The following is a 22,797-nucleotide window of genomic DNA, read 5'->3' as shown; positions in this document are numbered from 1 at the left end:
TGCTTCGATAGGCAAATTGGTGAGGATCCAGTGTATGGGGCAAGCATGTCTTGAGGTGTGCCAGGACCAGTCGCTCAAGGCACTTCATAACTATGGGTGTGAGTGCTACAGGGCAATAGTCGTTCAGGCACATTGAGTGTTTCAGCACTGGCACAGTGGAGGTGGTCTTGAAGCACGCTGGTACTACTGACTGGGCAAGCGACAGGTTAAAGACCCCTGCAAGCTGAAACATATATATCTTATATATATATATATATATATATGAAGGTATAGGCTAATTAATGTGTTTTTGACATTGTATACTTATTCCACCTATATCTGCTGATATGCTCTTTAATCCAAATTATATTTATTAAATGAATAGTCCTTATATTATTTTAAACCTTATATTTAGTCTGAATGCAAATATGACATAGGTGTGATATGTTTTTATTTAAAACAATGCATATTGACTAGGAAATGCTTCATCACCATCTTCATATCATCATTGTCATAATCACAATCATCATAACAACACAACACATGTAGATTTCTGAGCAGTGTAGTCTCAGAGGCCCTTGGTCATCATGGCTGCTGCAGTTTTTACATAACAAACTAGAATTTATTGTTCTTTATGCACACAGACTATAGGAACAGGATCAAGCTAGCTAAGATACTTAGCTACAAACAACACAAGACCTGCAGACCAGGGGGCGAGAGGACAGTGTTTCTGGATTCAAAGACAGAGTTTAGCTTTTGCTTTCGTTACGGCGCTACCTCAGAGTCTCTAAAGTTCAAGGTTATATCACACAGTATTTAATGTCAGCATGTACATCCATGAAGACGTCCACTGTGAAGCTAATTTGGAAATTGCTTTTGCTTGAGCGCTTTCTGCATCTTTTCAGGTTAGTGAAGCAGCCATTGTTATTAAATTTTGACAAATCTTAAGTTATAATGTACACCCAAGGCGTTTTGAACTCTATGATGAGATGCTCTTTCTGGTCATCAGTCAGCTCTCTTGCATCCATAAGAGCTAGACTTACTTTTTCTGACCTTTTCCAAATTGTTCCCATTGTAACTTAAATACATATTGAACATAGTTATTATATTGTAAAAACAATCCATTAAAAATAAGCTTGTAGATACAGATTTTGACATCTTTGTAATTGCAATATAGACAGAAAGTATCTTCATAAATGCAAATACTGTTTCTTATTTTAAAATAACTCTGTTTGCACATGATTGAAATATTACCCAAGGGCTTCCAGTCATTCATCATAACAACAACTCTGCCATACTTTGTGAAGTAAAAAGTCCAATCCTCGATGCCTACTTTACCTACCTACAGAATTCCTGTGATAATATTAGCCTCATCATGGAAATCACTTAATTAGGAAAATTAAACACCTTTTTTGCCTCATTCCAGTTTAAGATTACAGAAGATGCATTGGCAATTCTAAATGAAAATTTGGGAGCATTTAAGGAACATGTAGATACCTGTCAAAATGTAGGTGTTATTATTTATAGTACAAGTACTTTCCAATCAACATTTGCCATCATATCCAGAGTTTATGTCAGTATATTTAAATGAAACACAGACTTTACTTGTGTGCATGAAATACACACGCAGGGATATAATTTGGTCCTCCTGGAAATACTAATCCTGTACAAACAGGGATTAAGTCGCATTATGAAAAAATATTTGTAGGAGATAAAGCCACTGCTATTAAATAAAAAAAAAAAAATACATGTTAGAGCTCTATGCCAAATGATCCCAACCAGATTAACATTAGGCATAAACTGGTAAACTCTTTCTATGCTTCTTTCAGAAACTTTACCAGCTAGTCAACACAAATAAATGGAAACAACAAAGAAATGTTACACAGATATTTAAATCTAAAACAGAACATAGAAGCCATTAACACAATAAAACACATACATCATGAATTGGTACAGAAAAACCGTAAACGGCTACTTTAAACGATTCTGGATTGTTGGGCCAACACACCATAGAAGACTAGTATAATAATATTTATCTGCATCATACCCAGATATAAGATAACACACTATTAATATAAGTTTATTCGCAGCCAATCAAAAATTGAGAGGAAACGATAGTTTTAGTATGGGGGGAACTTAAGTTAGTTATTGTACTCTGCTAACTGTAAAATAATAACGTTTACCAGGCCATAGATAGGGATACTCATGAAAACACTACGTAAAGAGCAAACAATCAAACCGTTTTTGTGACTGCACTGAGAAACGAGTGTTAATCAAGCGATTCCTCTCAAATTAATGATAATTACGTTTTCTTTTTAAACACAAGGACTCTTTGGCAGTGACATTTTCATGCAACTTCCATTGCATATTGCAGACTGTTCAAGAAAAACAAACAGACAAGACTATGGGAGAAGGGATGCACAAAAGGATGGAGTCTTTAAGGAGTGTGAAAAAAACCTCCTCAAATAGCACTGGATAGAGAAAAAAAAGATAGTGAGATAAAGGGATGAGAAGGAGGAGGGGTAAAAATAGCAGCTTTTTTAGTTTAATCCCTCTTTTTTTAATAATCCCTCCAGGCAATTCATCCATCTTAGAAAGAAAGAAGGAGGACAGGACGGAAAGAGAGAGGCCAGAGGGAATCTGTTTAGGGAAATAAAGTGCACAAGCCTGAAGTTTGTAGTTTATAGATGAATTTTTGTAGTCCTTGCCAGAAAACCAGGATTCTCAGAGTTTTTTTTATGCCATAGTAGCAAACTTTCACCTCTGATAGGTGAAAGGAGTTTCAAAATGAGTTCAGAACAAAGAGCATGTGCTTTAAAGCAAAGTCTGTGGTCCTTTGGATCTCAGTAACTGTGGTGTAATCTTCTTTGATCCAGAAGCATAGTCCAAGTAACACCAGAACATGGATTTGATCTGATTCTTTTGATCTGTCCGGACATTTATCATAACCATCTTAAGCATCAAACAAGTAGGAGCTTTTTCTGAAGCAGGTGAATACAGCAAATTCAACATTCCAGTCATATGGTTTAATCCTCCTTGAGCTGATTGATAAGATCCAAGTCAGAATCTCATGGACAGCTTCAGTTTTGAATACCTCCAGGCTCGAATTAGTCCACAGAAGATCCAGAGCAAAAGTGAAGTCTGATCCGAACAGGCCAGAGTCCCACTAATGTGATAAATGAATGCTCATCTGTAAATCCAAATGGTTTTCTGTTACATATATCAGATCTAGCCTCAGTATCTTTCCTTTGATAAAGTAGTAGATCGGATTTCCATCTACAAATCGTCTTAATTTTCTATCAGCTCTCCTCATTAATGTCAGTTTCTTTCTTGAGGTCTTGGAGGTTGAGGAGAAATCAGAGGAGGATCAGTCCAGAAGAGAGTGAACGGGTCTGTGCTCAGGTCTTGGTTTCTTGAGGGGTTTACTGGCTTTGGAGAGGCTGAGAAGGAGAAGGTTACAGATAAACTGAGAACTGCAGGCTACTTCCTGATACAAGAAATTCTTCTCATATTGGTCCAGTCAATACCGTGCAAATTATGAATCCCTGATATCTCAGCCCAGGTTTACAAAAACTGGCTCACCGTGCACCATGAGTGTTCTGTAACTACTTAAATGATATGTTTCATACTGAGAGAGAGGAACCAATTTTTTTTCTTCTAGCCAATATACTGGTAAATTCAACAGCAGTAGGTGGCTGGTAGGCGAGTTGGAGGGATGTTTGGGAATGAATACTGCAGTGAGAACGGGTCCAAATGGAAGAGAGAATCTGGGAGCAGATAAGGTATGTGTGTGAGGGAGTATGTTAGAGAAAACGACAGAGTGGAGGAGGTTAAAAATAGAAAAAGAAAGGAAGACAAAAAGTGGGAGAGGTGTCAGTTTGAGAGTCACAGGGAGAGATACTATAACCGTCTGTGTGTTTAAAACAAGCTCTTCCATCTCTCATCTCTTTGAGCCCTTTTAATTTTCACCCTTTTCATCCCTAAACCTTTGACGTGCCAAACCCCCATGCCATCACTCCTTTAGGCAACAGAGGAGATCTGTTTCTCATCCCTGTCCTCTCCATCAGCCTCTCCATCCCCCATTAGCGGTTGCCTCTTCTTTAGCTCTCTCTGGTATTTGGCCATCAGGGAGGCGTAGATACAGCCGTAAGCCGCGGCAGCCACCATCATTATGCAAACAATGCCACACACCACGCCGGCAATTACAACCGTACCAATGGCACGCCGCACGCTTACAGGTCGGTAGCGAGAGCGGGTGCAGTCCTGTGGAGCCTCTCCACCTGTTCCTCCACTTCCAGTGTTTGAAGAGGAATCATCAGCAGTGCTGCCGCTGCTGTCAGAAACTGGCGTCGACCCGCTGGGATTGAGAGCGTTCCTGCTGCAGGGAGGACCGCCTCCTTGTCCCGAACGAGAACCCTCACCCCCTCCGTTCTCATCTTCGAGTTGGAGGCAGTAGTTGAACATTTCCACCGGAACGCCACGGATGTCTCGCCCACGCAGATCTTTCGGTAGTGTGCACTCCACCGCATCCACCTTCCCCCCTAAATGAAGAGAGACAGAGGTGTAGAGACAAGAGGACAGTGAGAGGTCATTTATAAAGCGCCTTATGTCGGTAAAGCACTACCAATTAACGGAAAACGTAGGAAAGACTTGGTCGGGGGTGGCTGTGCCAACACTGGGATGAGTCATACATCACTTCACAGACACCAAGTTTACTGTGCCCGCAACGCTAGGTTGGAGATAGCCTCAACTAAACCCTTGTATAATTCATGAGATGACATGCCTGGCTTCAGCAAAAAGCGGTAGCATGTGTAGACAGGAGAAATATCTGAGTCACTAATTCCCACTGGTGGCACGAGGGTACAGGCCTGCAAACACAGTATTCGTAACAAGGTCACATGCTAGAAAGCCATTGATCTGCATTTTCAGATAGGGCAGGTTAAGTGACAGAAACAATAAGATAAAAGCAATGCAAAACAGAAAGACAGAATGAGTATTTAGCCCCCAGATTTTTATCTCAGCCTGTGACAGAAGACTCTTTTACAAACACATCTTTCTCTACAAATATCTCCAGATATTACAGCTGTGCATATATAGTAGTCAACACAGGCTGCTCTCAAGCTTTGTCTTACTTTCTGCAAGACTGCTACTGCCATGATTACATGTTGAGCTATGAAATGTCTTCATGCAATTTGTCTGCTCATCTTATGATGTCCAGTGTCCTATGAGGTGTACTGAACTTAGCAGGAGTTTAGCCCAGCAAAGCAGAAGAGAGCAGAATGAAGCAGAGAGGAGAATAGAGCATAAAAGAGAAGAGATGCTTCATTAGCGGGGCAGCTGGGGCCCAAGGCACTGAGGTGAATGTAGATTTTTACACATGAGGAGAAAGAGCGGAGAGCAGCTGCGGTTATCTGATGTACTAACAGCCCACAGAGACATGTGGATACAGTACAAGGAAGCGCACAATGAGCGCGTTAATGCGCATTATCACACTGATGCGCTTATATTATACAGCCAGAAGCACGGTGTTGCAGAAATGGAAACAAATACCCAGCCCCATAACCTCTCGTTTCTGCCCACTCCTTCGCGACCCCATTCAGCCTGTTGTCCTTTTCCCTCAGTTCAAATCAAGCGTAGCCTTTAAAAGTTCTTGTAACATAAATCAAACAGCCACCTCTGTACAGCAGCCACTCCATCCAGTGTTTGAAATCGCGGAGGTTGCAGTCACATTCCCAGGGGTTATGGCCCAGTTCCAGGTGTTGCAGATTGGCCAGCGGCTCAAATGCTGCCCTTTCCAAACCATGAAGCCTGTTACCCGCTAGAGACAGCCACCTTGGAGTAATAATAATAATAATAGTTTAGTAGAATTATATCAGAATAATCAGTGTTGTATGGGTATGTAACGCTTAAAATTGAGGGGAAAAAAACAAAACAGAATTATTTACTGAAAATGTTTGGTACTACTACTATCAGTCTTACTGGTTATGTCAACATTGTTGCCTTGGCCTGACTAACACGAGTAGTGCTGCTTAGTTTCTGTGCCAGCTGGTCAGCATAGACACAGTGTCTTCAGAAAGGTTTCCAACATTTTCACCTTCTTCTATGAAATTACAATAATCTTATAATCTTCTGATTATGTTAACTAAGATCTCTGCACTCTCCGTCTGGAACATTATCCACGACTCTGACCTTGTAACTCATGAGGGAATATTACATTGTTCATAATTCTGGATCGTGATCTTACTCTAGTGTTTGGTCCTGTAAGTGAGCACCCGATTAAAATCAGTGTAAATGAATGTATGCTGGTGTGTACCTACCTTAGGCTCTGCAACTCATCCAGTAGGCCGAGAGGAATTGTGGACAGACCATTCAATGACAGGTCTAGACTCTGAAGACCGCTCAGACCCTGTAGAAACATCAAAAGCAGGCCTTTGTTTGATAGTTGGGCACTTTTTTTCATAAAACCCACTGGCTTTACACATCTTTGCCATGTAGCTACTGGCAGCTACTGATTTTAATTTACATTCCCAAGTGAAGTGATGACACAGACTTATCCTACTGACTGTTCTGATTTAGTGGATGAAAGTGCTGGGAAAATGGTTTGTTACTAATTTAACACCTGGACAGGGGCCCAATCTTTTAAGTATAACTGCTCAGGTTGGCTTGATTAAGCACAGCCCGTGAAGTTCAAATCCAGACGCTTAAGCTTTAGCTTTGTGGTATCAGCTTTGTTTTCTTTTTCAGTCACATTCAGTACACTGTAATGATAATACATATCACCCAGTACACGGAAGACAAAGACAGGTTTTCCATGCATTTTAGCAGGGAATATTTGAGTGTCCTATGTGATTTGTAGTTGGAATAATGCCATTTATTCTGTATTTAGTGAGCAGTGTTGAAGGCTTTACGAAGTATGGTGCTGTGTAATTTAGAGTGCCTACCTGGAAGAGGTCTCTGTCCATTACTGTTAAGGAGTTGTTGCGCAGAGTCAATCTTGTCAGGTTGGACATGTCTCTGAATAATCCGGCTGGTAAATTATCCAAGTAATTATTAGAGAGGTCCAGTTCCTAAAAAAACACATGCAAATTATGCACAATTTAGACACTGGTGGTAGCTGATGATCTTTTTGAGTATTACAAATAACTTTAACTTAATCTGGCACTTATGTTTAAAATAACTAGTGGTGTTTTGGTGGGTATGAAAATCTGAATTAATCAAAAACTGCAAACATTTCATTGTACATTAAGCCTTGACAGGAAACAGAAGCAATTACTTCTATCTGATATGGTAAATAAGAGACATTCATAAATAAAGAGCAGCCAAGTGTTGTAACTAATGAGGTTGTATTCATTGCACAGAAACTATCAATTGTTTTGTTGCTGCCAGCCACAGTAAATGCAAATTTTTCCTGCAAAACCTTGAAAATGTCAACTTTTTCTTAACTTTTCAGACTGAGATCAGAGGTTTTCTGCAGTTTGCTCAATATAAGATCCGCCAGACAATATCACTTATTGTGCTGCACACACAGTGATGAACAACAATATAACAACAACCCACAACATGTTCAGCTTTGAGGCAAAGAAAAATTTCACAACCTCCAGAGAAGTGAGGTTAGCAAAGGCAGCTGCTCCCAGCGAGGCGAGTTTATTGTTGGTTAGCAGGAGTGAGCGGCTCCTTGGAGGCAGGAGGTGCAAGGGAGGCAGAGAGGAGAGACCCCGGCCTCTGCAGTCCACCACCAGGCTGTCCGAGGAGCAGAGACAGGGAGGAGGGCAGGAGCAGGTTGGCGGCAGCAATGCAGCTAGGAGGCAGAGGACACAGAGGAAGACTGGGGGAAGAGAGAAGGAGGGAGGAAGCAAAGGAAGGAGAAAACACACTTGTGAATTATTATTTCAATTATGTGTACAACCGGAAGGGACTGGAGGGAAAGTGTAAATTATGATTATGATTTTAATTAGAAAGTAAGTGCAAGAATCATTATCTAGCCCATGGTAAGTGTCTGTGAAATAGCCTCTCAATCTACGACGTTAATAGGAAGCAGAAACAATGATTATCTTTGATGCCAGTGAGGATGTTAAAGTTGTGTCAAATACACAGAACTGTACAGTTTTATGTAGAGAAAGATGTAAACGAGAATTAAAGAGGAAAGGGAAACAGACTCGGAGAAGTGGTTTTTGATTTGATTTTTCATTTCCATGATTTAGAAAGCGTTTTAGAAACTGCACAGAGAATCTGATTCATCGCTGTCTGATTGAAAGTTGCAGAAGAGATTTCCGCTACAAATCTGAGAAATCATGCAAACTTGAAACATGTTCCGCCTGAACTATCACAGCTGAACCAAAACAAGACTCAGACTAGTTACCGTGTCTCTCTTTCCCTTCTCTGTGTGTGTGTTTGTGTGCATCTCATGAGGGAAATCCCCTTTGTTTTATTTCATTTTCAGATCCTTGTTTTCCTGCAGACCACCGTCATTTCGTCATTTCTGCTCATTATCTCTGTTTATTTCTCCTGTTACATCCTTCCTCTTTGTTTCAAGTTTTCCTCACTGTTCTTTCTTTTTTTATTACTTCAAACTTCTTTTTTTTTTTTACTCATTCTTCTTCTCGTTGTTTCTCTGTGTGACCTAACATCTGTCTGTCTGTCTCTCCCTTCAATAATTTTCCCTCTCCCACTTGAGTCTCTTTATCTTTCTCATTCCCTTTCACTCCAAGTCTCTCGGCACTGCTCTGTATTCCCTCAGTGTCTCGTTACAGTGGCTGACTTTCTTTCCATCCAATTGCTTATCGGCACGACTTAGGCTTTATCTCTCTCTGTGCATGAGTGTGTGTGAGTGTATGTGTGTGTGGGCATGTGTTTGTGTGTTAAGCAGCAACAAAGCGTAATATTAAGAAAACCACTTTGTCTATACTCCAGACACAGACACAGCACTTTCTACATCCTGACAGGACTCTTTGTTTTGCCACCAGATTTCATCTCTTGCATCATCTGCATATTATTAGCATTTAATTTTTAGCGCACAACTCCCTTTTGCCACACTAAATCTCGCTCACTCCCTTGTTGTTATATTATTTTTTATCTGCATTCAGGTTCATTCCCCCCCTCACCACACACAGTGGTTCAGATGGCATTTAACGCTCTGAATATGACAAATCTCAGTGAAATAGATCTTTGGTTGCCAGACCACATAGCTGAAAAAAGAGAAAACAACATGATGAAGGTCAGAAGGTATGAGTGATATGAAAGTCATATCATTCTTCTAAAGCCGCATGTCTTTCCTCAGGGCTTCTGTATCTCATTACTGATAAAATATGAAGTTTGTTATGGCGCAGTGAGAAAGAGCATTAATAATATAAAGTTTTATTCCTTTTGAACTGGTTCTAAATTGACTTTCAGTGAGGAAGAAAACCAGGAAATTCACTACCAGAAAGTGAACTTTAGCCTAATTAATCATAAATGAGAAGTCCTTCAGAATGGAATGAAGGGCTGACTGATGCTGAGATAAATGTATTAATGGACGTATTTGTAGTCTCATGTCAAATTGTTATATAGTCTACTGTATAGTTTATTGAGCACATACACTAAACGAGCTTTATTCTATAGGATAAAATGCTATAGCCAAAATCACAATCAGTGTATATTCATTCAAAATTTATTTTATTGTCTTTTCTAAAACTTTAAACTCTTTAAGCTAAAACTGTAAAGAAAAAAAATGTGCTTGATTTATAACAAAAGCCTAAAACAAAAGCATCATTGTGAAACAGAATTGGCTTTTTATTTCAGTTATTTTTTACTGATAAACTTTAATAGCCTTAAAATGTTACTGATAAAAGCCAAAAACAGATTTGAAATTAAAATGAGATTATTCACTCGGAGTTTGCAATATAATTAAAACTACAGCAGTTAAATAGAAGTCAGCACTCAGTAATTTAGAACTATAATTTTCCTGTTCTAACAATTATCATCCAACAAATATCTTAAAAGGTCTTTTTTTTAAGTTATTGCTTCTTGTTTGCCCCTCTTTTCTTTTCAAATCCAAAAAAAATACCAATTTTTTAGAGAGCATGATTTTTTTTCTAAGCTAGCTGTTTTCCTCCCCTGCCTGGCTATTCATGAGTTTGCAACCACTTGGAAAATCTTGTCACCGAGGAAAAATGTACTGTGTGCCACAACCGGTTGCTTAAAGTTGCTGGCTATCACCAGATGAAACTGCACCAGATCCACTTTGCAGTTTCTTTTGTCACTATCAGATTGCCTTGGCAACTCATATTTTGTATTTTACTCATCAACTTGTCTGAAAGCAAACCCTAACTAACTGCTAACCATTAGTAAAACACAAACCAGAAACTGAGAACGCTGTGACTTACTGCTACTACCAGCACAGGAACACATACCTCTGTGCAACCAATTTCATGCCAGTGATTGCCGGCAGCCTTTAGAAACCAGTCTCCAACCAGTTGTGGAATACACTCTAGTGATTTCCAGAGGGTCACTAACCTGTCTCCAGATATGGTGAATTGGACTTTAGCAGTTGATTTCACAGCGACTTTCACCAGCCTCCATCAAACAACTCAGGTAATAGTGGAATACACATTTTTCTCTCATTGCCAGATGGTTTGCTAACTGTTCTTTAGACCTGTGTGACTGGGGAGTGATCTTACCAACTTCTGATGATGTGAAAGTGGTATAGAGTTTCTCATCTAAAAACTTTGCAGGACAAAATAAAGCTCATTCCCCCATCTTTTTTAAATCTTGAATTTCTTAGATGATGGTAGCAATTAAAGTTGTTTCCAAGCAAGAATTGCTATTTAGGTTTCTTAGCTTATTTGTGAGCTACTTTCCCTCATTCTTGATAAATTTAACTAAGCACTTCATTTGTTCCTTTTACATAATTCTTTTAATCATAATATTACATGATTAAGAGAATTTAGACTTGCACTGGTGCAGAAATAGTCCCTTTTTTCTCACAGTTTCCTTTCCAGACAGAACATGACCTCCCTCACTCAGGACATTGCCCTATTTTACATTCTGATCCAAAGTGCTTCAGCAAGTGAAGGCTGTGCCCTCATAAAAAAGTACTAGTGCTCTAGAACTCTCTCTATCCTACAGTATAATCTTAATCTCTGGGAAAAATTAACTCCACTTCACAAATGGATAAAAGGAGAGATTTTTATAGTATCCCGAAGCTTCCTGTGCCGTCTGACTTTGTAGTGGAAACGCTTTAGAGTGCCAGGCTTTCACTCCAGCAGCTCAGTAGGAATCTAGAAGGCTTTTGCTATACAGTGGCTTTGAATTTCCCATAACAGGTTGGAGCTATTTGTAAAGGTACAGTAGTGCAGGAGATTTGCGAGGATAATGTAGCTCCAAGGTAGAAGCACTGTTATACAACTGAGAGAGCAGAACGGAGCTGGAGAGAGAGAAATTGTGTTTATTTTTCTCCTCTCATATAATGTCACATTTTCAAAATGCGGTCGTCTTTGTGCACCAAAGAATACCTTTGCTTTATTTTGCAAAGGTATTCCTCCTCTCTCTCCACTCTCTCATATCTGTTGCCTAACACCGCCCCTCTCTTCTCCCATCCCTTTGCTACTGTACATTATAACTCATCCGCTGCCACCCTCCCCTCAGTGCTGAAGCAGATCTTCCAACATTTATGAGTGGTTTTAGCTGCTCTCGTGGAGGTGGTGGTTGTTGTTTTTTTTGGCTTATTTTAGCTTCTCCAAATCCTCTCTGATGCAGCGCTCCACACAGCCAAACCAGAAGGAGGGAAATATTCTGCCACATTTAGAGGAAGACAGGGAGAATTCTTTCCAAATAAGTTAAGTGGTTCTGTGCAGTTTAGCTCAGTCCAAACAGACTTCAGACTGAATCTTTTATAAGAATTCCCTAACACAATCCGTAAAAGCGCTGACATTCTTGGGAAGTGTGGGCTGGCGATGCTCTCAGCGATGGGAAACAAACTAAGACGCAGCATTAAAATGCAGAAGTGTGTTTGTGTTCGATCAAGGCAACTCTAAGGGCAGTATCGCTCGTCAGATTCTAAACAGCCTCATCTTGTTGTCAGAAGTGACAGTCATGAAACTTTTAGACACCAAGCAGCTCAAACCTGAGGAGTATTAATAATCAATGGTTGCTGCCTTGGATTCCAAATCCATGCATATTTCTTACCATATTAGAATGAAAATATAGTGTGTTTGTGCACTAATAGGCACATTCTTAATTGTTAATGAAGGCTGAAGAGTTTCTCTTGATGAAGAAAATTCATATTTCTTAACCTCTTTTCCGACTTTCCAATTATATTTTAATAAAACGACTGATCATTAGAGCTGTTTGTTTTTAATTAACATGATAGCTTGCCCACCCATTTACAATGTATGTGTGCTGGTTTTTGTGTTTGAAGTTGTGCGAGAGTTCAAATGGCATATCTATCGTAAGTAATCTCTGAAAGAGGATTATCCCTGCCAGTGTATGTTTGCATATTCATGTGTGTCCTTGTGTTTCTGTGCGCAGTCAGTTGTTTCCCTGGCAGCGATTTCTGTCTATATAGTTTCTCTGTATATGGAAAGGATTGCAGGGTCATGGCTGGTGCTGACATACGCATGGAAATACATGCACGTTTTAATTAAACGGACAAAAGTTCTGCACTGTACGTACTTTGAAACTACAGTTTAATGTAAGACAGTAACTTCTTGATGCAAACTAAAAAGGCACTTTTTTGGTTACTATTGTTCTGTTTCTTTAATGTTGTTACACTACTATATTTAAATACCTTATTGCTGTAAGTTTAATGCTTTTTTAAATTAAGTTTCTCTGGTTCAAAATCGGGCTTTTGGGCATTTAAGCAAAGAGCCTGTACTATCTCACTGAACGGTATAAATGCATTTTCCTGTTATAACAGGCCATGTGATAGGATGACATATATTTATGTTTGAGTAAATTAAATGCCACTTAAAACCACTTAAAACTGTTTTTTTTTTTTTTATTACAATGCTAGTTGCGATTTTCTTTCTTTTATATGCAGGAAAAGCCCTGATGTGCTGACCAGGCTCTCAGACTCACCTTATGTTTATTTTATTTCTTTTCTTGAATTAAGAAGTGAAACTAATAGCATTACTGTATGTTGTGATGAATATGTTACTTTACAGTATCTTCTGAATTTTTGTAGCAGTACAGTATCGTTGTTACATGTTACAGTATCGGATGACCTTTGCAGTCCTGTGTACCTGGCGATGTTTGACAATGTCTCCAAGGTAACGGCTTTTGACACCTCAGGGGCCTCTTGTGCCTGTAAGTTTATATTCAAGGGCCCTTGGGTGACACTGAACCCAGGAATGATGTCATCAGCTCCGGCACTACTGTTACTGAGCCCAGTTGAATGTTACCAAGGGCCAAGCTGTTTTCCATGCAAGCGACAGACTTGCTGCTATCTTGTTACGAGGACGACCAGCTGTCCTCCGCGCAGCAGACTCACAGGCCCGTATTTCTTCACTCTTTTTTCATTATGCTCGGAGTTTGAAACAAATCCATTGCTGCTATTAGAGTTTAATTTTTGGCACAATTGCCAATACCACATAACACCCTTGATATAACGTTAAAACACACCTTTATGCGAATAAGATAATAACCCTAAAAGTCCTCATCCAGGCATCCATCCAGCTAATTTTGTGATCAGATGATAAATCAGATAAACTGTTGCTGGTTACAGCTTTTTGAATGTACAAATTAATTTATTTCCGTGACTGTTTTGTTTGTTTAAACGCTTGGGTAAGGGCACTGGTTTGTGTGAAGCAGGTGATTCATGTGCCCTTAAGGCTAATGCAGAGTCCCAGGTTGGAATCTGCCCCGAGGCCCCTGATCTTTCTCCCAGCTTTCTACTCTCCTGTCCACTGTCTTCTCACAACAAAGGGGAAAAGGGCAAAAATGTATTTTGGGGGAAAAAAAACAACCTAAACAAACAACCTGCCCTTGTAGTTCTATGAATCCGTTGCATTCGCACACTTTCAGTATTTTGTATTGAAGTTATTGAATCTGCTTTAATCCTTGTTTGTTTTTATTTTCATATCACCTTAAATATGATAAATGCTTTACAAATATTATATATTATTATGTAAGTATATATCATTTAAAGCATGTGTTTGGTGCATTTTATTGACAGTTAGTGACTAGTGTGGTTTTCCTGAAGTTGAATGGCACACAACAAATATCTTAAAACCTGTCATATATAACGTGAAATCAACCATCTGCATTACATCAGAACATGAATTGTAATGTTGCCTGTTTTTCTACAGCAGCAGCAGCAACATCCATGTAATTTCTCAGGGGCTATAATATGCCTGATCTCAACTGTAACCCAAGACCTTATTTACTTAGCAGACAGAAAATAGCCAGCTAGTGTGTGTGTGTGACTGCGTGTGTTAATACCTCTACACACACACACAATACACTGCAGCACTACATGTGTTTTTGGCTTAGATAGATAGATAGATAGATAGATAGATAGACATACAGACGGACGGACGGACGGACGGACGGATGGACGGACAGATAGATAGATAGATAGATATTGTACAATGTCAGGCTCCTATCAGTACAGCTACATTATCACTCATATAATGTTATTGGAGATAAGAGAGGAAAGAAGTTCTTCTTTGCCCCACATTATCTATTTTCTGTCATGCACCTTTCCGCCTGACTTTCAGGCACATCCGTTTATAATCGCTTAACCAAACGCAGGAAGTAATGGTCGCACACACTGACTCACAAACACACTGGTAGCATTTAAGGATAAGCAGGAACACAGTGTAGGGGTTTAGGCTGTACTCCTGCTGTCACTGTGATGAGGAGAGGAGAGAGTGTTTTCTTGCAAATCTTGATTTTTTTTTAAACCTCTTCTTCCGGTAGGATTACCTCCAATTACCTCTCCCTCTCTCTTTCTTGCTCCCTTTCTTCTCTCCTTCCTGTTTACTCCAGCCCTGCTCTCATTCTCCATTTTTATCCCACCTGCTGCGTCAGTCTCTCTCCGCTGTCCATTTCTCCTGTGATGCGGCAGTAAGACAGTATCATTATTTTGACTTGCAGCGGGGAGTGGGTAATGTGTAGGCCGATCTGCCTCTCTAATTCCTGCTATTTGTATCAATTTGTAGTGGCACACGTGCTCGTTCACACAACAGTGGGCCTCGTGGGAGCATGTGACATGCATTGACATTGTTGTTTGTGATAGTGGCTATTGTTTAGCAAGAGTGGCAGGTAAGACAAAGAGATAAAGCAAAAAGGAGTTGGGGGGGGGGATCCACGAATTCATGCTTTGGCAAAAGAAAGCATAATTTTCAGGCAGTGTCAACACCTTCATTGGAGCTGCTGCACGTGGTACTTCCCTGCAACACCAGCTCTTTGATGCACTATGTACTGACCAGTCACCAGGGCTGTAGTTCAAGGCTGAATACATTCAAATTTTGGAACGAAAAAGAAGGACGTCCGCCTTTTGATGTCGCATCAGCATCAACGTGACAGGAATAGAATAGACTTTGCCTTGGATGTGTGACAAGTCGTAATGTATGCCCACTCATTCTTCAGACAGGATGGATAGGCAGATGGTATTGATCCACACACACGCAGACACACACCCGCAAACTTCTATATATGAAATAGTTGTCATGCTGTGGTTTTTATGCCAGTTTCTTTTCTGAATCTTCACTTGGCTATTTTGTAATTAAATGTGTTTGAACTAAATTTTTAGCATCATATAATTAGAATTGAATTGACAGTATTGTTAAAAAAGACAGTACTGGGAAACAAAGTTTACTCCATCCAAGCACTTTGATTCTTTTTAACCATTCTGTTGGAGATTTGCTGCTGTGCTTGGCATCATTGTCTTGTTGCATGACCCATGTAAATGTTATGGCCTCACATTAGAATACTTGTCTGCTCTTGTCTGTAAAAGGACGCTATTGCAGAAGTCTTGCGGTTTGTTCAGATGCAACTTTGCGAACTTAAGCTGTGCTGCCACGTTCCCTTCAGATTGAAAAGAGGCTTTCACCTGGCAGCCCTTCTAAACAAGCCACGCTTGTTCAGTTCAGTCTTTTTCTAATTGTACTGTCATAAACTTTAACCTGTAACATGCTAACTGACGCCTGTAAAGTCTGAGATGCAGCTGCATGGTCTGACCTTGGGGTGAATTTGCTGAGACATCCACTCCCAGGAAAAATGCGGCTTTGTGTTTACACACACCTGAATGCTCCAGACCTGCAAACATCTGTTTTTATAGATAATCAATAATTAAAGTGCGTTTAATTAGCAGCACCTGACTGCTCCTTACCCTCTTAATTCTTGTGGAAGCAGTGAGAGTGAACTTCAGTCACAGGACTGAAAAAAAACCTCCTTTTTATATGATTGTAATATATATATTTAGAATGGTCTGAAGTAGCTGCTCTGATCCTGAATTTAGAATTAGTTCCAAAGTGCTAGAAATCTTTTTTTTCCTAATTGCATGACCTTTTCAGAGGCTTTTATTTTTTTTCACAAGGACTAAATGAGGACATCTCAAAACGCTGTGTTATCGACCATTAATTTAGGACCATTATCAGCTATTTTCTGTGATTACTTAGCCAGGAAAGGAGTATTTTCTGTCAGGAATAGCCTTGCTATGATCATTATAGCTTATCAGTGTCAAGCTAGATCTGTGCTAGATGTGCTGTGAGTGTGATACTGTATCTCTATCATTTGGCGAGTGTTAAAATGCTGTTTGTGGGGCTTAGGATTTATCTGCACCACAAACACCATCCAGCGGATTTATCCCTGCCAGTGTCCTTTGAAAGTAGGCCAGGACCATTTATTTGTGTGTTTCATCTGGCACATTCCTGTTGTACCTGCATCTAACCACACAGTGGTAAAAAAGAAAGAGCTGGCGGGTATATGCATGGACATTTCTGCATGCCTTCGAGCCGAGCTGTCACAAAATTAGGGCCACAACAAACTAGATTATAGCTCGCCACAATCAATCGCCATATTACAAGACACAGCTAATAAGCTGGCCATGGGAGCAAGCCACAGTGACCCTTTAGCAGATGACATTTACATATGCACAGAAAAAAACCGAATAAAATATAATAACATATAAGAAAATATGAAAAGTTTATATGGAAAATTTGAAGTAAAATTGAGTAAAGGGGAACAATATTAATTAAGTTTTTTTACAGAACAAAGAAACAATAAAGAGTAGAAATCCTCTTTCATTTTACTTTAATGAAGCAATTTTGTTTTTTGTTGACTTTAATAATTAGGATATTTATTTATTTCTTGCCTCTCTATAAAAATAACTATGAGTTACATTAAAATATCTATTGATCGCAAACTTGAATTAGCCAGATGCTTTGTATGGTTTGCCAACGAGCTGTCATTCCAGTCTCATATAACACTATGTGAAGGGATGATCCTCTACTCCAGCCCTAATGCTGCACACACACAGTGTCCCACTGCAGTTGGTTTCATGCCAAACCCAACATCACAGCAGGGTTGAAAAGTGCCACCAGCTACTAACCACCTGGTGGTAGGGATTTTTTTATCTTGTCTCTCGCCTTTATTTAGACAGCACAGCAGAGATAGGCAACGGGGGGGAAAGGGAACAGGGAATGACAAGCAGCAAAGGTCTAGCTGAGTGGGAGTTTATCCTGGGACTCTGAGATAAAGGGCATTTTAGCTCATTTGGTATGCATCTTGACTACCCTACAAACGACCCTAAATCATTACACTTTGTTAATCAATCAGTTTAACAACCTGGTAGCTGCTGCAGGTCGACCAAAAAGTACTTTTCATTGAAGCCATTTTACTGTTTTTAATGGCAGTCAGTTTGAAGCGGCTAAACTAACTGTGATGGCTAAATTCCAAACCTAATGCTACACCCTTAGTCAGTGCACTGTATTACAGCTGTACTCCAAGCATAATGCTAAGTCATGGTATTATGGCTTCACTCCAAGCAAATATTGTAACCCCAGCCAGTGTATTATATCGCTGTTCAAAGCCAAATCCCAACTGCTGTCATTCTCTCTTTCACTATCACTCTCTTGATTAGAAGCTCTGCAGCCAGGGCTTTGTTTGGGGTTGCAACAAACACATAAGCTCACAGTCAGATCCTGTGTATGCTTATGTGTGTGTGAGAGAGAGAGTAGGAATTAACTGATACCTTCTTGTGTGCAAGTGTGTGTGTATGTGTCAGAAGAGTCTCACAGTCTGCTGGGATGGTGGAGGCCTGGAGGCACCATATGGTCTCCGTGTCGCTCATAGACCCCTCTGTTCTCCTCTTTCGCCTCTCCTCCTTCTTCCTCACTGTCTGCTCTCTTTCACTACGCCTCTTTGATCTCACATCCCTCTTCCTCCTCATCTCTACTCCCCACTGTTTCCCCGTTTTTTCTTGCTCCCTGTATTTCACTTTGTGTCACTCATTTTATATTCTCCCCCTCTAGTTTGTTTTTAAGTCTTGAACTCTTTAGCTGTCATGTCTAAACTCTTTTAGCCATTTTAGCCATTTTTCTTTAACGTTTCTTGATGGTGTAGTGTAACTATTTAGAGTATTTCTGGATTTTGGTCAAACTTGTGGAGTGCATGCTTTTCTAGCTCGTTTCTAGCACTTTAAGAGAAACATAACACTTTTTAAAGGACAAATAATTGTGTTATCCTGTTAAATTAACATTGCCAGTTACAGCTGAGCAGGCCTGATAATGTTTGTTGCCTAGCTTGCACATTAACTTTATCATTAGCCATAGCTGCTAGCCACTACCTTAATGATAATGGCAGCTAATGTGGGTAATTGCTAATACTTAAACAGCTTGTTAAGTATTAGCGTGTGTGCTGGCCAGGTTGTGATAACGGTTCAATGAAAATGGAGGGAGTTCTGTGTCAATAGGATGAAGGCGGCACTGTTGATATCAGCGTTGTTGCAAATAAATATCTAATCCTATAGTAATTTTAGTGTCAGTTAGTATCTGAGTATCAATTTTCCAGACAAAAAGGGTAAAGCATTTAAATACATTTTTGCATTTGATAATTTTATTTGGCACAACAACTGCAAAACACCCACAAGCCTCCATCCATCAAGGCCAAAACTAGCAGACGCTGAAGAATACAAACACTTCCCAAAAGTCTCTCTCCATTTTTCTTCTTAATCCAGTTTCTGTCCTTTGTACACACCATTTGGGTTCTTCAGCATTTTGCAGTTCGTGCAGAATTATAATGACAATTCAGTGGAAACACGTAGTTTCAAATCCTCCCTGTCAAATTCTAGCTCTGAATGAACTTCTTCAGCAACACGTGGGCTTCATGATTTGATTGTCATTGCTGGCGCTGATGTAATGAAATTCTTACTGCTTCCTACTCTCGATATATCCGTTTCTCAGTAAGTTATATAGTATATGTATGTGTGTGAATTACAGCCCCAGTGGAGAGAGCAGAGGGAGACTCTTTGCTTTGCAAGAGACATACAGAACAACATTGAAAAAGCAGAGGGAAGACAGGGAAAACACCTGTTTTCAAAGAGTTTGGAAATATTTGTAATGCACATTATGTGCCGATCAAGTGCATTTATCTTAACTGAGAGAGAGCTTTGGCATCAACACAGCGTGCTTCTTTTTAATTCAGTGTAATTGCAAGGAAAGGCTCTGAGACGTTTGATGACAGATAGAATATTTTAGAGGAATTACTATTCCTGAACAGCTTAGAGTAGACCCTACAGCAAATATGCTACTAAAGCTTACGCAGGCATCCGAGTTAAACTGATTTGAATTAAATACGGAGATGAGAGAAGGTTGGAGAAAATGTAAAGTGCAGGTAGAGAGAGAAAGGAAGAGGTAGAAGGTGCTGGTATGGAGACAACGAGCAGCTCAGAAGGAGGCATATCTGTTGACTTAGAGTTTTTGTGTGGGTGTTTGGAGGTTCTGACAGATAGTGTTGCCCTGTTATTTAGTGTCCTCGGTGTTACACAGCATTTTGTGGGGGCGTCTTTTTTTTTCCCCCCAGACACCTCAGGACCAATAATACCTTACCTCGCCAACAGGAAGACAAAGATCCCTGTTCTCTTAGTCTCTCTCTTTTGTAAAGCCATTCATTTACAGCATGTGCTCCTTCAGTATGCGCATGATGTAAAACAAAAGAGGAAAGGAGTGCCCTTGTGTTTGCCTATTAGCTGAAAAATTGGCTGGAATCTCTCAGAGAGTGAGAACCATTTGTGCCACTGTCTGCTCCGCAACACACACACACACGCATACAGCTGTCCTATCTGTTGCTATGCCACCCGACTTCTGATGGATTTTTGTTTTGACTGAGTGTACCCGCAATATGAGACGAAGGGGGAAAAAAAGAAAAAAGATAATGGGTCCAAAGAGACTTGGATGCAGGGGTGGACAGGAATAAAAGGAAGAGGCAAAGGGTGACAGGTGAAAAAAGGAGTGAGATGCAGAAAAAACAAAGACAATAAGTGAAAGGAAAGGAAATCTTGGTTCGGAAAGGAAACGATAGGGTGAATTAAAGAAAGAAAATATCATATCACTACATCTCACTGGCTGGATTAATACAGTAATGTGGCATTTCTGTGGAAGCCTTGGCACGTGGCCACAGTATGCTCAGTGCCCTTGTCCTTTGAGTGCGCGCATGTCCGTGGGTATGTGTGTGTTCAATCATGCTGGCATGCAAATATTAGCAGCTGTCAAAACAGACAGTGTTCCTCCTTTCATGCATAGTTTGGAGTACAATAGACGTGAATAAAATAGACTGGAGTTGAGTAGGAGAGGAACAGCATGTTTTCCTCTCTTCTTGTTCTCTTTTTCATAATCTCACTCAATTTTGTCCCTATTAATCTGCTCTTTGTTTTCTTGACTCACCTGGTTTGGCCAAGTAGCAGTGGTAGATAGTGGCGCTAGCTGGGGGAAGGCCAGTGCCCCCGGGGGGGTGGGTGTGGGGGGGCATGACAGAGCACTGCGGCCTTCCTCTGATGGAGGGACGGGACTGTGGAAGCGGTGTCAAGGCGCCATGAATGAGGCTCCCGACAATGTGGTGAATGTGAAAAATCACACCAAATCACCTGAACAGACAGAGAAAAGACAAGTATGACAAACACATCCACAATCCAACCTCAAATCCTGATCCCGAGACCGTATCGCATCGATTTGTTATCTCACGGGTTGCCAAAACCCCCGTGCAAACATGCATGCGCACTCCCATATGCCGTCAGCAGTGAAGGCTAAAGCAGCAGGATACTGTGTGTGTGCGAACACTCATGTTTGTGATACATTAAAAGTGTGCTTCTGCGTTTGCACCTATCCTGGCAAGTGTGCATATTTATGTATGCGCATGCAGTCATCACAAACCACTGGCACATAATAGTCATAAATAACACATGTTTTTTTCTTTTAGTCTACACAATCATTTTGCCTTTAATGCAGACAGACCCCCTAGTGCTAACTGTCTGGCACAGAGAGACAAAGCGTGAATGACACAGAGGGAAATGGGAAGACAACAGTGAGAGAGAGACAGAGAGATGGATAAATGTAGAATCTGTAAATTACAGCAAAAGTGGGAGGGAAGGAAAAGAGATGAATGGAAAGAATAAACAAGTGTAAGTGTTATTGTGAGGCTACAGAACTACCCTTGCGCAAAGACAGCAAAAGGTGATACAATGCTGCTCTCTAAAGCTTCATTTGGCAAGTCTATGAAAAAAAATCAACAAAACTTTTAGCAAAGGAAACAGTGAAACTATCCTCATTGATTTCCTTATAGAGGCAGCAAATCTGCAGAACCTCCTCATTGCAGAATGCTGCAGAAAACATAATTACATATCATGGTTTTTTTTATATTTATATTGTTAAGTTAAGTTAGGACTATGATAGAGTTCAAAGAAGACTGTCGATCTTCCATATTTGTTAGGTCGGGTCTGTTCTTGGACTTTCTGGCCATTCGTTTCTCGCACATATGTGGTAAAGATGAGATTGGCAAGGCAGCAGCAAGATCCAGAACACAACAGAGGGCATGAGTGAGAACAGATAAACATGAAACATGAAAAGAGGAGCTGGGATGAAGGTGGGCTGAAAGATGACTTTTAGATGTGTTGCGTCTGTACCCTGGTCGAAGCACTAGTAAGTCTTTCCCCCATAAAGATGACATTTGATTTAATTAAAAAACAGTTTTGAAACGGCAGTATATATCGATAAAGACATGATTTAACAACCATTAGAATAGTTTACTGGTTTTTCCAAAAGTAGCTGCATAGACAGTGACCACCCTCACTAACTTCTCATGCAAACCCAGTTATTTTGTTCTATAAGCATGCATGAAATATGACAGGAACTACTCAGTTCAGAAAAAAGCTTAAAGGGTCACTCCTAGTTGGCTTTCAAGGTTAATGCCCCCAACTGGATGTGTAGAATGGACTGAGATTGGCTATAAACTATAAACTTGTCTTTGTGGCCTGTTTGAGTTAGTCATAGAGCTAGATGTGTTGTTGTTTGGACTTGTAACTCTGTAAACTAATTTCAGTACAGTTTACTTTATATAGTACCAATTCAAAGCAACCCTTGCCTTAGGATTTCTACAAAATTAGATAGATAACCACAATAATCAGGCATTCACCGGTAATCAAGCACTTGGTGACAATGGGGAGGAAGAACTCCCTTTTAACAGGAAGAAATCAGAATCAGACTCAGGGAGGGGCAGCCATCTACCATGACCAGCTAGGTGGAAGAGGGGAAGAGAGGAAATGAGAGGAAAAAAGTTTATTGTATCAGTTCGATAGATGGACTGAAAAATGAATGACCTGTGTCAATTACATCACTGTAGTGAAAC

At 40.1% G+C, this 22,797-nt stretch overlaps 2 protein-coding genes across 3 annotated transcripts in view; one reads left to right on the top strand and one right to left on the bottom strand.

Moving 5' to 3' along the window:
- cacna2d4a (calcium channel, voltage-dependent, alpha 2/delta subunit 4a) overlaps positions 1-22,797 on the top strand; it is a 105,086-nt gene that overhangs the window by 38,518 nt on the left and 43,771 nt on the right. The gene's annotated exons all lie outside the window — the stretch shown is intronic.
- The window catches only part of lrtm2a (leucine-rich repeats and transmembrane domains 2a), a 29,715-nt gene continuing 7,113 nt past the window's right edge, over positions 196-22,797 (bottom strand). Inside the window, exons 2-7 of the mRNA XM_040035317.1 lie at positions 20,841-21,040; positions 7,575-7,804; positions 6,921-7,046; positions 6,297-6,385; positions 5,654-5,811; positions 196-4,520 (exon numbers count right to left, since the gene is read on the bottom strand). Of these exons, the coding sequence (XP_039891251.1) occupies positions 4,000-4,520; positions 5,654-5,811; positions 6,297-6,385; positions 6,921-7,046; positions 7,575-7,804; positions 20,841-20,925 (1,209 nt within the window). The 5' untranslated portion in view covers positions 20,926-21,040 and the 3' untranslated portion in view covers positions 196-3,999. The remainder of the gene's footprint in view (positions 4,521-5,653; positions 5,812-6,296; positions 6,386-6,920; positions 7,047-7,574; positions 7,805-20,840; positions 21,041-22,797) is intronic.

This window comes from Simochromis diagramma, unplaced genomic scaffold (genome assembly GCF_900408965.1).
Source record: "Simochromis diagramma unplaced genomic scaffold, fSimDia1.1 OVJJ01000816.1, whole genome shotgun sequence".
Lineage (NCBI taxonomy): Eukaryota > Metazoa > Chordata > Actinopteri > Cichliformes > Cichlidae > Simochromis > Simochromis diagramma.
This window is presented reverse-complemented; position numbering and strand designations above follow the sequence as displayed.